This window comes from Ursus maritimus, unplaced genomic scaffold (genome assembly GCF_017311325.1).
Source record: "Ursus maritimus isolate PB19 unplaced genomic scaffold, ASM1731132v1 scaffold_33, whole genome shotgun sequence".
Lineage (NCBI taxonomy): Eukaryota > Metazoa > Chordata > Mammalia > Carnivora > Ursidae > Ursus > Ursus maritimus.
The window spans coordinates 8,563,551-8,577,178 of record NW_024425897.1 but is presented as its reverse complement, the minus strand read 5'-3'; the positions used below and the strand labels follow the sequence as shown (position 1 = coordinate 8,577,178).

The following is a 13,628-nucleotide window of genomic DNA, read 5'->3' as shown; positions in this document are numbered from 1 at the left end:
TTTCCTTGGAAGCATGGCCAAGTTGTACCTTTTCTTATCTCATTTCTGAGTGCCCTAAGAAAACGACAAAACATGCACACTCTTCTTGTGTAACTGCCGTGTAAACTTGAGACCTTAACTTGCATTTAATACTGAACTTTGCCTACCTGGACAGAATAGATAAATCATACTTTTCAGTGATCTCATTGTCAGACCGGGAAAGCAGTTCTTTCAGTGAAGTAATGAATGATATTTTGTTTTAAATATACAAGAAATTATCAAAATTCATTGAGACTCTTATAAGATTTTTGTGTGTTTTCCCCCCCAGTTTTATTGAAATAACTGTGTTAGTTGAAGGTGTATGGTAAGATTTGCCTTATATATATTGTAATTGTAATTGAAATGATTACCACAGTAGATTTTTGTGTTTCTTAAAATATAGACCTGAAATAAAAAACTACAGACATTTTTTGTCTCTCTCCATAAATAATAATAATAATTTACAGATATTTGGCATATATATGTGTATATATAAATAAGTATACTTTTTGTTTTAGTTTACATTTTCTAGAAATGCTATATTAAAGCTAAACTATAGTTTTTTTTAGTTGGAATGTAGTATACATTGCCTCTTGGATTATAAAAATCACCGAAAATGTGACATGAAAAGGGTAGTGACAAATGTCTATAAACACATTAAAGATTAAAACCGTGGCTGAGTCCATTGAAAGGAAGTGATCTTATGAATTAGTAATGAAAGTGCATTTACAGGTTATTGTCTTACTAGGGTCTGAATTCTAACAGCTGCTGGTAGTTTAAACTAATAGAAGTCTGAATAGCCCATAATTGAGTATTCATTCTGTTTATGGATTGTTTCTTAATAGAAACACTTAATAATATTACCTATCCTAAATTACTTCAACGGGGAGTTATAAAAATGAAATAAGATAAGTAAGTACATATGTTTTGTATACATGAAAAGTGCTCTTGTTCAGTGTATATAATATAAAAATATAAAATTTTGTATTAAGTTTATTGAGTGGCAGTTTTAGGAGTTGTTTGAAACTTCATTTAGATGCCATGAATATAATTTGTGACAATTTCAAAGTATATTGGACTGAAAAAGTTAAATGTTTGTTATAAACATATAATAAGATTATTTAAGTGAAACAGAAGGCCAGGTATTTTAGAAGTAGATGTCATATAAGCAGTGAGTGTATCAATGTCATTTTTGTGTATCATTTAATCAGGCACGATGTCCTTCAGTAGTTATATGCTAGTAACATTTTGTTCATTTACTTCTTTTTACTCTGTGTGCCTAAAAACAAACTGCGTATCTTAAGACTATTCTAAAATTTAAGTATTTTATTAATTTTCTGGCCCTTTCTGCAATTAGCTGCAAGGAAAGATGTTTTCTAAAATCAGAGTTGTAATACTAGTTTTTAAACTAATCCAATTAAAGAACACAAAGGACAATAATCTTATTTTGTTTCCAAGCGAAGCATGCATATTTTAGATATCAACTTTTAAATATTATGTCTGAAACACCACATTAAATATAGCCATGTTATATTACTCATTATTAAAATTATCTTAATAACCATCACACATTGATTTTTCCCTTTAATTATATAAAAGGGGAAAATTTGAAGTAAGTGGAATTTGAGTGTCTCTCATGTATCTTGCACCGTACCAGATACTTTGGTGAGATATAGAAAAATCTACAAACACCCGTCTTTGAGGAGCTTGTGTGGTTAAAGGTAGGATAAAAAATATTTTAAAAAACATCCAAAAAAAGCAATTTGTAATGCCAAAGAATGTTGTAGAGTTAATAAATGTTCTAGAAGTGAGAAGAGTGAAAGTTTTAAATATAATTTCCTTGAAAGAAGGAGGCTCACGTTTTAGGATGTTGGAATAAATCAGAATTGATTTCAGACTGTTTACTAGGTTTTTGAACCAAGACAATCTCCATCTTAGACCTGCTGACCAGTTGTTGTAATAAAGAATCACCATCAGCCTTCTTGGAGCATAGTGTATAAGTAAAACACGCAGTATCTTTTCTTTATTTCCAGGCATACTTCCGACAGGGTGTTGCCCTCCAGTACCTCGGACGTCATGCCGATGCCCTGGCAGCCTTTGCCTCTGGACTGGCTCAGGACCCCAAGAGTCTCCAGCTTCTGGTGGGGATGGTAGAAGCTGCCATGAAATCTCCCATGAGAGGTAAATATGATGAAAGTATTTGGTCTGACAGCAATTTAAAGTAGGACATTTCTTAGCCTTTGAAGACTTTGGACTCAGGCACTGAAAACTGATAGGTTATCAAATTTGCCAAGATTGAATATTTTGCACAAAGGAAGATCAAGAATCACTGTCCATAGCTGATGTTAATGAGGTGGAATGGGATGGTGGTAAGGCCACTGGCCCAGAAGCTTATGGACCTGGATTATATTTTTTTAATTTTTCAATAACTATATGACTGTGTGTGAATGAATTAACTTCTGCTTTCAGGGTTTTCTAAAGAATGGATTTCAGGGTTATCTAAAGAATACTTTTTTTTTTAATAGCTCTAAGATTCTGTACCTCTAAATCACAACACCTCTAGAAGTAAATTGATTTACTCAGTGGGACCAATATGCCATCTAGAAATAATCAAGTAAGAGAAGATACTAGACATTCTAGTATTTCAGAAAAGGAAATATGGATCTAACTGTAGGCTGTGTCTAACATTTTTCAGAGGAACATGAAAAGATTATGTTGAATTAAAAGGAAAGAGAAAAGACAGACACTGGTTTACATGGTTTTCTCCTGTTGTTACTTCTGTTTTATACCCATTGGTATTCTGGAAGAACAATGGATTGAAAATAGTACTGGAGGTTGGAGGAGTTCTAAAGCCCAAAACCGATTGGCTTCACTTTGAGGAACATTGATTTTTGCAGTAGCCCTTAGACAGATTGGGCTGAAAGGATGCACCAGTTACCATTTTTGCAGTGATGGAGACACTAAGGCAGATTGACGTCAAATAGTAGACAGCTAATAATGTTCCATATTAATTAGATTATGTCAGTCAGAACTCTGTTTTATCTCCGAAATGGTATGTTTTTGAATGAATCTAAAAATTTTGATGGCAGTGTCATTAGACATTTTATCTACTTTTGAAAATATTTGTGAAATATTTTTTGTTTTGTGAAAATATTTTAATATATCGGCTAATACAGTACTTGGCTCAAAATAAATGCTAAATAAAAGTTTGATGAACTAAATGGGATTCATATAGTCTCTGGGTGATTCATAGCTATAAAAAAATGTCTTCCTGGAAGTGGAAGGTTGCATGTTTTAGAAAAAAAGCGATAAGGAAATCTCTCCTCATGTGATTTTATAACCCCATACAAAGCTGACTCTTTGCTTGTAGGAACCTAATGGCTTCTCCCACTGGGGGACCTGCTGTTAATAAACTCTGACTTAGAGCAGATGCGCTTTGGAGCTCCAGGGCTTGTGGGGGGAAGTGGACAACAACAAAAAAAATCAATCTGTCTCTCCTTGCCATTTTCTGGCATTTTCTCATTCTCTCCTTATACCCTTCTGCAAGTAATTTACATGGAACATTTTTTAATTTAGTTCATGAAGATATCACTTCTTTATTCTGAGGTGTTTCTGCTGCTGCCTTAGAATGCTGGAGTGAATGTGTTGAGATCAGCAGAATCATACTTACCGTTTTGCCTTTGAAGCAATTTGTTTGGATAAATGTAAGGAAATCTTCCCTGCACTGTGAGAAATCGCTCAGTGCTGCCGTCCCCCTTAGGGTTTTCTGTGCCATGTTCTCTCCCATCTTATGCTGAGTGACCTAAGGCTGACCCTGGAGAAAGCTGCATCTTACAGGTGCCTGGAGCACTTCAATATTTTCTCCTCTTGCCTTAAGGCAATTTGATTTATCTCATCTATTTTTAGCATTGCTTTTACCACTGTGTCTATTCCAGGTGGGTTTCTTTTATCAACATTTTATAGAGGCTGTTGCTTTGCACGGTGTTGTTCTGGGCATCATCTCACATCTTAATGACCTCTCTTTTTGTCATATGGTTGTAATTCTCAAAATCTGTCATCATTGCGGCCCATTTTTTACCCACTGTTTATTTTAGCCTCACGCAGCTCTCTAAGTTCGTGCTGTTGTGTAGCGGTGCGGTTTGGGTCACTGTACACGGAGGTTTGACCTGTTGTTGTATCAGTTGTTTTTGTTCTGTAATTCTTAAATGCAACAGAGGAAGCTCCCTAGTCCAGGTGCTTCTATAAGGAAACAAAGCTCCAGTGATCTGCACAGCATCCCTGTGGTTTGGCCTTTTGGGGAAGTTTCAAGATTTCGTTTTTTTTTTAAAGGTAGGACCAATCCACATCAACATGTCCTTGTTCCCAAATAAATATGTCATATTTATCCATATTGAAACTTACTGATTTTTTTTACTCGTTTTTTTTTTATATTGTTACTTATACTGCTAACTGAATTAAGTCTCTTTTACTTTGTGTAATCATTACTTTATGGTTTCACTCATGTTCACCAACCAAGATAGCAGTTAAACTACTTCTCCTGTAGATATATTTACACCCTTATAGATACTGTATTTCCTTAAATCGTTAATGAAAATATAAAAATAAGTTTAAATATAAAATGATACGCTTTTTCCTGACCTCTCACGTTATCCTTGTCCTGTTTTCCGTTTCTCCTTTTCAGGTAGCCTTTCAGCAATTTCAGCTCATTGTATCTTATAAATGTTTATGCAAATTTGCATGGTAGAGCATAGTGCTACTGCCAACCAAATTCAATAATATAATTACAAAGTGAGATTGAGTTTACCTTTATTTGTTCCTCTAAAGACGCCAGGGCTGCTTCTTGCTGAGTGTTCTCTTGTGTATATTTTCTCTCCTCCCGTTAATTCGGTAATCTAAAGACTATTACATTTATGGGCTATCACCTGTCGTGGTATTTCTACCAGCTCCAGAGGATCCAGGGAAGCTAATTTTGTGGAGTGCTGGTGGAAAATGGCTGTGGAATGTATAAGCTTTTCTCTCAGGGTCAAGTTGGGACTCACCTTTTATTTGCCTAATTGCCACCCACCCTCGGAGAATTCTTTCCCTTAGATTTTCTTTTAGGTGGCAGTCACTTCACAGGAGGCCTGTTTCTGAAATGTTCTCTTACAAGAAGATTAGAATCGAATCGCAGTGCTGCCATTTGCTGTTGCATCGACTGAGCAAGGTTGCTTCCTTTCTCTACACCTCAGTCCCTACCTGAGGAAAATGACAATATATACCTCCTAGTCTTGTTTGGAGAATCCTCCGCTAGAAGGTATAAGCTGGCCCTTGCAGGCCGCCTTGCCTTCGGTGTGATGCACTTGTCACGGAGGAGCGCGCAGCAGCCGAGTCAGTCCCGCTCTTGTATTTAGGACAGGCACGGTGGCGAGGGTGTGGATGAACGCGGCACCGCGCCCGCGGTCCTCTTGCTGAGTGCGCACTGGAGAACTTTGGCTCAGACCCCAGTGCCAGGAAAAGCTGCATTTCTCCCGAGGGTTGCTGTATTTTTATTTAAATGGTCTGGGAATTTTAGAAGTGATCTTTATCCTTTTGCTTTGTCCTCTATGTAAAGTGTAGAGCCTGAAATGTCCTGGCCACCTTTAGGCAAGGGGGGGGTGGGCTTACAGACTGCCTGCCTACATGCTGAGGTGTTTGTGTTTTTTTTGTCTTATCCTTGCTTTCTACTCGTTCTGACTTCTGTATTTTCTACCTTTATTTCTATGGAAGGCCTTTGAATCCTTTTGGGACGATATACAGACAAAACTGGGGAAATGTGAAGTGGCTTAGACAAAGTGCTAAACATGTCAGTTGTTTCACTTTTCTTTTCTTTCTTTCTTTTTTTTTTTTTTTGAGGAGGGTTAAGTTTTACTTTTTGTATAAACCAAAAGTTTTCTAATTGTGGTAAAATATGGGTAACATAAAATTGACCATTTTAACCATTCTTAATTATACAATTCAGTGGCATTATGTCCATCTACAGTGTTGTGCAACCATCACCACCATCCATCTCCAGAACTTTCTCATCTTCCCAAATTGATACTCTGTCCCCATTAAATAATAACTCCCCATTCCCCCTCCCCTGGCTTATGGCAGCTACCATGCTATTTTCTATCTCTGTGAATTTAACCACCCTAGGTACCTCGTATAAGTGGAATCATACAATAGTTGTCCTTTTGTGACAAGCTAAGTGGTTTTTAATTTAGTTGTCTCTTTAAGGAATCACCCTAAGAAAAGGTGAACATTAAAATTAAGAGAATGTTATGAACCTCAACTCTAAATTTTTTTGGGGGGGAGTACTTTACCCTCATAATGCTTTGCTTACTTTGTTACCTTTCGTTAATTGCTGTTCTCTCTTTGGATCACTGTGTTGGAGATTCATTTCAGAACTGTTTCTGTCAGGCTCCTGGATTTGCAGTGCAGTACTATATTTTAGTGCTGTATCCAAGCATAATTGGTAGTGGTATCACCAGGTTTTTAGGAAAATTGAAACTTTTTAAATCATGTATGTATGGAAATGTTATAAGGGTACTGGAAGAGTCCAGGTCTTCATAGTGCCATAGACAAACTGAAATCTGTGAAAATGTTAATTACCTCAAACGTGATCCACAGGAGACAGTAGAGTATTATTCCTTTGGAATAAGGCATTGTGTCTGTTAAGTGCATTTATTCCTCAAATTCTATACATTTTTTAATTCTGTGTCTGAAATTTATCCTTTGTTCTCCTTTTGTTTCGTCATTGAAAATTCAGGGCTTTGCTTTTAACTGGTTCTCCTGGCTTTTATCTCTCCTAAACCGGTCCATGCTTTGTTTTCCTCCCAGTACGAGCTTTCTAAAATGTAAGTCTGATTGGTCATTCTCTTATTCATAATTCTATTTCCTCCACTGTTTACAGGATAGAGGCCAGCCTCCTAGTATAAGAGATCTTTCCTCACTTTCATTCTCATCTCCAACTAAAACAACCTGCAGTTCCTGGAAAATGCTGGTTTTTTATATCTTCAATTTCTATTTAAATGTCACTTCCTCTGGAAGGCATTCCCAGACCTCTGTGTGTGGAGTTAGCACTTTGCTCCTTTGGGGGCCTGTAGCATATCCTGCCAATGCTAAGAATGCTGAATTGAGAGTTATATCATTATTATATAATGCTAAAGTGCTGATGTCTAAATGATGACACAGTTCTTTCTTGTCCTTTAACTTTTTATTTTATATAAACTGAAAGAGTTCTGTTGGACCCATTCAGACATAGAAGTGACACATCACTGTGAGGCACCATCGTGTTCAGAGATATTAAATCCCAAATCCAGGGATGTTAATATGCGAATAAATGTGTATCTCAGAACTGATAAAATATAGTATATCTCTTAGCTGAGTGAGATTGTTTATTTTATTTTTTTTTAAAAGATTTTATTTATTTATTCGACAGAGATAGAGATAGCCAGCGAGAGAGGGAACACAAGCAGGGGGAGTGGGAGAGGAAGAGGCAGGCTCATAGCGGAGGAGCCGGATGTGGGGCTCGATCCCATAACGCTGGGATCACGCCCTGAGCTGAAGGCAGACGCTTAACCGCTGTGCCACCCAGACGCCCCGAGATTGTTTATTAATAGTCTGCTACATTCCTACAAGCTCTTCAAATGTCAGGAAATGTGACTTTGTTCATCTTAAATTCTTAAAGCCTACACACTTTGAAAGCATGTAAGTGGTATTCAGTGAATGTTGCAGAGGCCCTCCACATTCTCACGGAGTTGGTTTAACATTGGCTACTTCATATATCATGCATAGTTTCTAGAAGGAAAAGCATCTTAACAGCTACAGGCTGATAATCTGTTTTGCCTAGCCTGATAAAATCACAAAATTAGTCCCTTTGCTAGTAGTCCAAGTTTACTCTAGAACAGGGATTAGAGTAGTAGAATAGTAGATTTGGAAAGAATCTCAGAGATACCTAATCTCGCCTATATCCTACCGCTTTTATTTATCAAAAGCACGGATACCTGCTAACCGGCGCCTCCGACTAATGAGCGTGGGCCAAAGAGACATAATTACAGCCCAAAGCAGAGAATTTTGACATTTAAAATTCAAATTTACAAAAGTGAAATGGACTTTTGTGTACATATCAGTGCACATATATGTCACATAGAGGTACACACATGTATGTACATGTGTACGTATGCGTGTGCTGATGCATGCATGTACGCAAGTATATGCAGACACATGCATATCTATAACATTTATAGATTTATGTAACCATCACCAGAATCACAATCTATACATCTGACCAAGTGAGGAGAATGAAGGTGTGCGGCTTTGAAATCCAAGTCTTTTTATCCTTAGCTAAATATTTTGTCCATTATTCCACATCTGCTTCCTTTCTTATAATATTCTCTGGTCCCTTCAAGCTGGCCTGTTCTTCATTGTCTATCATCCCATGTACCTCTCTTCTTCTGGCACCTTTGTTTAGGACAAAACTTCTGCCTAAAATACTCTCTACTCTCAGAAAAAAAACAAAGACTTGTCTAAGTCCTACCTACCCTTTCTTCAAGAAATCAAGTTATGTTTCCATGAAGCTTTCTGATTACCCTTAACAGTCACTCCCTTTTCCAAACTCTTATAACATGTATATGAGCTTGCATTTAATTTATCTGTTAATGTATTTATAGTCTCTTTATACTGCAAATGGAAATTTGTTCTTTTACCGTGTTCCTTCAACTTCATTGTTATTTAGTGAAAATTGGTACGATTGAAGATTTCTTTCTTTTTCTCTCTCTCTTTTTTTTTTAGGGGTCATCTTCCAGGTACTTCCCTCAGTCCTCTGATTGTGGCGATGTTCTCTCTTCTTTCTAACATTATGTAATTTTAGAGGTTCAATGAGAAGCCTCCTTTTTTGAACTTGGCTGTGGTTGCTATGGTTAAAAAAAATCACCAGCTGAAGCATGGTATCTTTGTTGGCTGTTAGTCATTTTGGGCTCTCTGGCCAGCTGCCAGCTTCATGCCAGGTGCCTGGATGCAGCAGTTGGGCTCCTGACACTCCGCGTGCAAGAATGCCGACCGCCAAGGCCAACAGTCAATGGCCTGACTGGCTCACCCCCCCCTGGGGGGGGGCCGCGCCCCCCCGGCCCCCCCCCCCCCATGTTCTACTTCTGCCTCCTGCCTTCCACTGTCGAAACTGAAATCATCAGGTCCTAGTGTTCCCATCCTCCTTTGCAGCTAGGATCCACCTTTGAGTCAGGAGCTACAGGCTCAAAGAAGAAAAGCTAGCACAGAATTTGTTCTGCTGGTGTTGGTTGGCAGTCGGGATATCTCTATTCTAAAGGTGGCCTTCGGTGGTGCTGGAGGCAGCATTGGAAGCTGTGATGTCCTGTGTTTCGCTGCGACGGTTGTTGCTTTCACTACGGAGCTTTTGTGGCATGATTTTGACTGTGGGTCTGGAGGCCTGCTTTTTCGCCCTTGGCAGTAGCTCCTCAGTGCATTTCTTACAACCAGCCAAGATTGGTTTCTTTTGTCAACAACTAAGAATTTTGCCTGGTATGGCAGCAGAGAGCCTGGCCTGAGCGCCTTGCAGTGGGTTCTTGTCTTGGCTCTGTCCCAAGCTGTCTGACCTTGGGTGAATCACTTCAATACTTAGATGCATCATTGCTAAAATGGGTATTTTCAAGGTCTTTTCAGCTCTAAAATTCTGTTATTTTTGCTTCTGCTAATTGGCTGGTGGGATGCTAATAGGATCATCATTGGCTGCCAAACCCATCAGCGGGTACCACCAAATTCTGCTCACATTGATTTCAGTATGGTACTGTTCTTTTCTATTCTAGTAATTCCTGGGTTCTTGTGCCTGTATTTAACCCTATTGGTTAGCTAGTGTTTATTGGTACTACGCACCCTTGCATCTTGACAGGTGTAAAAATGTTCTTTGTTCTCTGTTTAGTGATCTGATTGAAGGGGAAAAATGCTTTAGGCATCAGTAGGTTTTGAGGTTTCTGTGGTAATGTTGATTCAGACGAGAGCTCCTCAGTGTAGAGTTGAAATTCAAAGTCATAAATTGTAAAAATTACATTTTAATGCAGTACCGTTGGCTGAGATATTCAAGATTTAAAGAGACCAGCCTTTTAATAGTTTTTTTTTTTTATACATATGCACAGTGGAACAACTAATGTGAAATAGTTTTTCAGGTAAGCTAACAAATGTGTTGTAAACACCCCATCATTGTCATTGGCTCTGCAATTGTCTTTAAAAAAATGGGAGAAGGGGGAGAAAGCACTTAGGGGTCATCCACATTCAAACCTAGCTTCAGGTGGAAAGAATCTCTGTGGCTTTCTAACCCCCAATCTGTGTTCTTTCCAGACACACATGAAAATAAAATGAGATCAACATTAATTTTGTCTCCTGTCTTGCCTTAGTAAATTCAGATGATTTTTTTCTTTTATGGTTTCATTTGTCACCCCAACAAAAACTGATAATACTTTTTTATTTGGTCATATTGGTCTTAGAAGCAGCAGTGGACGCTGGGTTGCAGTGAGGACGATGGGGATTTTGTTGGGAGAGCTTCTTTTATTGCATCTTCTGGGGAAAAGGTAGATGGAGTTTTATTAATCAGTCATTCAGATTCAGATTGCACAAACATCTTTTGAACGCCAGATGTGTTAGGAACTATCACCTGTGTGGCAACGGCCACTAAGTTTTCAATTTAGTGCCCACATCGTGCCAATTGCTATGGAATTATTGTAAAGCATTCAACACTCTGCAGCAGTCTTCGCATTTAGCTGGGGAAATGTCTTAAAAATGAACACACATGGAACAATTCTAAAATAGTTAAGGGTCAAACGGCAATACCTACTATAAAAATGCACCGAGGTTTAGATACAAAGAGTCAGATGGGCGGGAGGGCCTGAGGATACCGTACAGTGGAGTCTGAACTTGAGGGGTGTGTTTATAAGATTTTGAGAAGACAGCAGGATGGCGGAGGGAGAACTGTTCAGGGAAAGTGGCGTGTCATATTCAAAGAAAGACCAGAAGAGAAGGTGAGTGTGGCTTATGCATGTGCAGTGGGGAGAAGGGGACTACCTCCCGGACTGAGGCTGGGGTTATGGAGTCCTGCGGATAAGTGGACACTGGGGGTGGTGCTAGATTGAAGGTTGAAGAGTTTGTACTTGATATGGCCCATAAAGAGGTATGATACACCTTTGTTTCTAGAGCATATTAAAAAAGATTGTTTTGTATATCATCCTACATTGTCTTGTTTCCTTCTTTTTTTTTCCCCCAGACTCCCTCGAGCCCACTTATCAGCAGCTTCAGAAAATGAAACTGGACAAGAGCCCCTTTGTGGTCGTGTCTGTGGTTGGGCAGGAACTCCTGACAGCTGGCCATCATGGGGCCTCTGTGGTTGTCTTAGAAGCTGCTCTCAAGATTGGCACCTGCAGCCTCAAACTGAGAGGTTCTGTTTTCTCTGCCCTGAGCAGTGCTTACTGGTCTCTTGGAAACACAGAGAAGAGTACCGGATACATGCAGCAGGACTTGGATGTAGCCAAGACCTTAGGTAGGGTTGCTTCTGTGTTTTATTTCAATACAGAAAGGAAATAAGGAAGGCTGATTAGCCTGACATGGATGGGAATAACATATGCAATGAAAAGTGAGTGTGTCTCTAGAATGTTCTGTGTTTTAGAGTACTTAGGTCTTCAGGGCTTTTCTTATAACAAGATACCAAGACTCCCAAAAGGCCAAGATATGTGGTTTAACATATTCATTGCCCTCTTCAGAGATTTGGGCTCACAGATTTAATATCCCAAATGGTAGTATTGATGGGTGAATCTTTCATCTTAATTTTAATTTTTGCATAGCTTAGAATGCATGAGCACTTTGTCAGAGGTAACAGTACAGTGCAGTGGTTAAGAGTGTGGCCTGTGGAGCCAGATGGCCGAGTTTAGAATCCTGGCTCTGCCACTTACTAGCCATATGACGTTCTGCAAGTTGCCTCACTTCTCGGTGCTACCATTGCCTCATTTGTAAAAGAAGTGTGGCTTATGATTATGATGGTTGTTACAGTGATTATTCAGTGATTTGCAGCATTGCAGTAAGAGAAGAGATACAGTAAATCTATCATCAGTGCACTTGTAAAGAAGCAGCATGTTGTAGTGGGTTTAGTTAAGTGACTGAATCAACAAGCTGACGGTTGTTCAGAACCAGAGGTCGTTAGCAGAGCATTGAGGTGACTCATAGCAGCTGGTTAGTGTCAAGGTCTTTAACCTCTCATTTCCGGGATCCCTATGTCCCTCGATGTAGTTTATGTTAAAACAAGTTATTGTCCAGAGCTTGGACCATAACTTACTACACAGAGTCTTGTAGAAGAAGAAAATACTTTTCTAAAAGAAGGCAAATGAAATCTTAGCTAATAAAGCTGTGGTTCTTAAAATAAGATGGGCATTATAAATTATAAATAACACTATAACTTAGAGAAATTTTATCTTTTTTTAAAATCCAACTCAGGTGACCAGACAGGAGATGGGAATCTGGGCTCTGCATTCTTCTCCAAAGGAAATTATCGGGAGGCTCTCACTAACCACAGGCATCAGTTGGTGCTCGCCATGAAACTCAAGGATCGAGAGGTAGGAAGTTTACCTGTAGAACAAAAAGATTTTTTTTTGAAACATGGAGTCTTTTTTGCTGTTCAAAATGTTTTAGGTACCCTAAAATGTTGCTTTTAGAAGTTATAATCATTGCCTCTATCTCTAATCAACGATCAGGTGTTGAACATCTACCATGTATAGACCGTGGGGCTATAGAATTGAATAAGCTTGGTCCCTGACCTCAGGATCTAACAGTTTGCATTGCTCAGATGCATGGCTCTTATTCTATTCAAATATGAAAGGAGGAGACCCATGTAAAATTAACAAAAAATTATATCTTCATGATATATCCATTAAATTAAAGAAGCACACATTTGCTTTATTTGAGATGGGGTATTATTATTGCAAACTCTTCATGTTATATTCTTTGGTGGATTTTTAACTCAGGTGGTAGAAGCATATTAAGTCTGATTGAGAGACCTGAATTATAATGATAAAGAATATCATCCTATCTTTATTAGAGAAAATGGAATGGAATGTTCTCAGAGAATTGATATCCAATAGCTGTAGCCTGATGAGAAAGTGCTTGCAAAGTGGAGAGAGGGTGGAGTTTGGGGTGAAAAAGATCCAGATTGGAATCCCTGCTATAGTACTTTCTGGCTCTGGGATCTTAGGGAAATTATTACTTAGCTCTTCTTTGCCTCTGTTTTCTTACTTAGAAAATAGTGATTGTATTTATTCCATACACAATTGTGATAGAATTATAAATAATACATATGTGCCTAGAATGGTACTTGGAACTCAATGGTAGCTTCTAATATAATATTATTAACAAGAAAGAGAAGGGTAATAGAAGCAATAGCAGATTTATGAATCAATCTTATGTATTGGGAGATATATTTAGTTACATCTTAGAATTTCACCGTGGACATTATAGAGATTAATTTTATTATTTAAACGACCTACCATCTGTGAGTCTCTAGTCTCTAGTAGAACATGGTCAGTCACTAGGAAGGAATTGGGGAAGAAAAAACCTTTGTTTTA

General features: G+C 38.4%; 1 protein-coding gene across 1 annotated transcript; it reads left to right on the top strand.

Moving 5' to 3' along the window:
• The first annotated feature begins 1,993 nt into the window (after positions 1-1,993).
• Positions 1,994-11,601, top strand: LOC103659265 (tetratricopeptide repeat protein 28-like). The gene is made up of 2 exons (XM_008686746.2): positions 1,994-2,199; positions 11,285-11,601. Exons 1-2 carry the CDS (start codon positions 2,166-2,168, stop codon positions 11,599-11,601), a joined length of 351 nt encoding a protein of 116 aa, XP_008684968.2. The 5' UTR covers positions 1,994-2,165.
• Positions 11,602-13,628: the final 2,027 nt, after the last annotated feature.

Excerpts from the sequence above, each read along its gene's own strand:
- LOC103659265 (XM_008686746.2), top strand. The coding sequence starts at position 2,166 with ATGGTAGAAGCTGCCATGAAATCTCCCATGAGAG. Across the intron at positions 2,200-11,284 it reads CATGAAATCTCCCATGAGAG|ACTCCCTCGAGCCCACTTAT; the intron begins GTAAATATGATG and ends TTTTTCCCCCAG.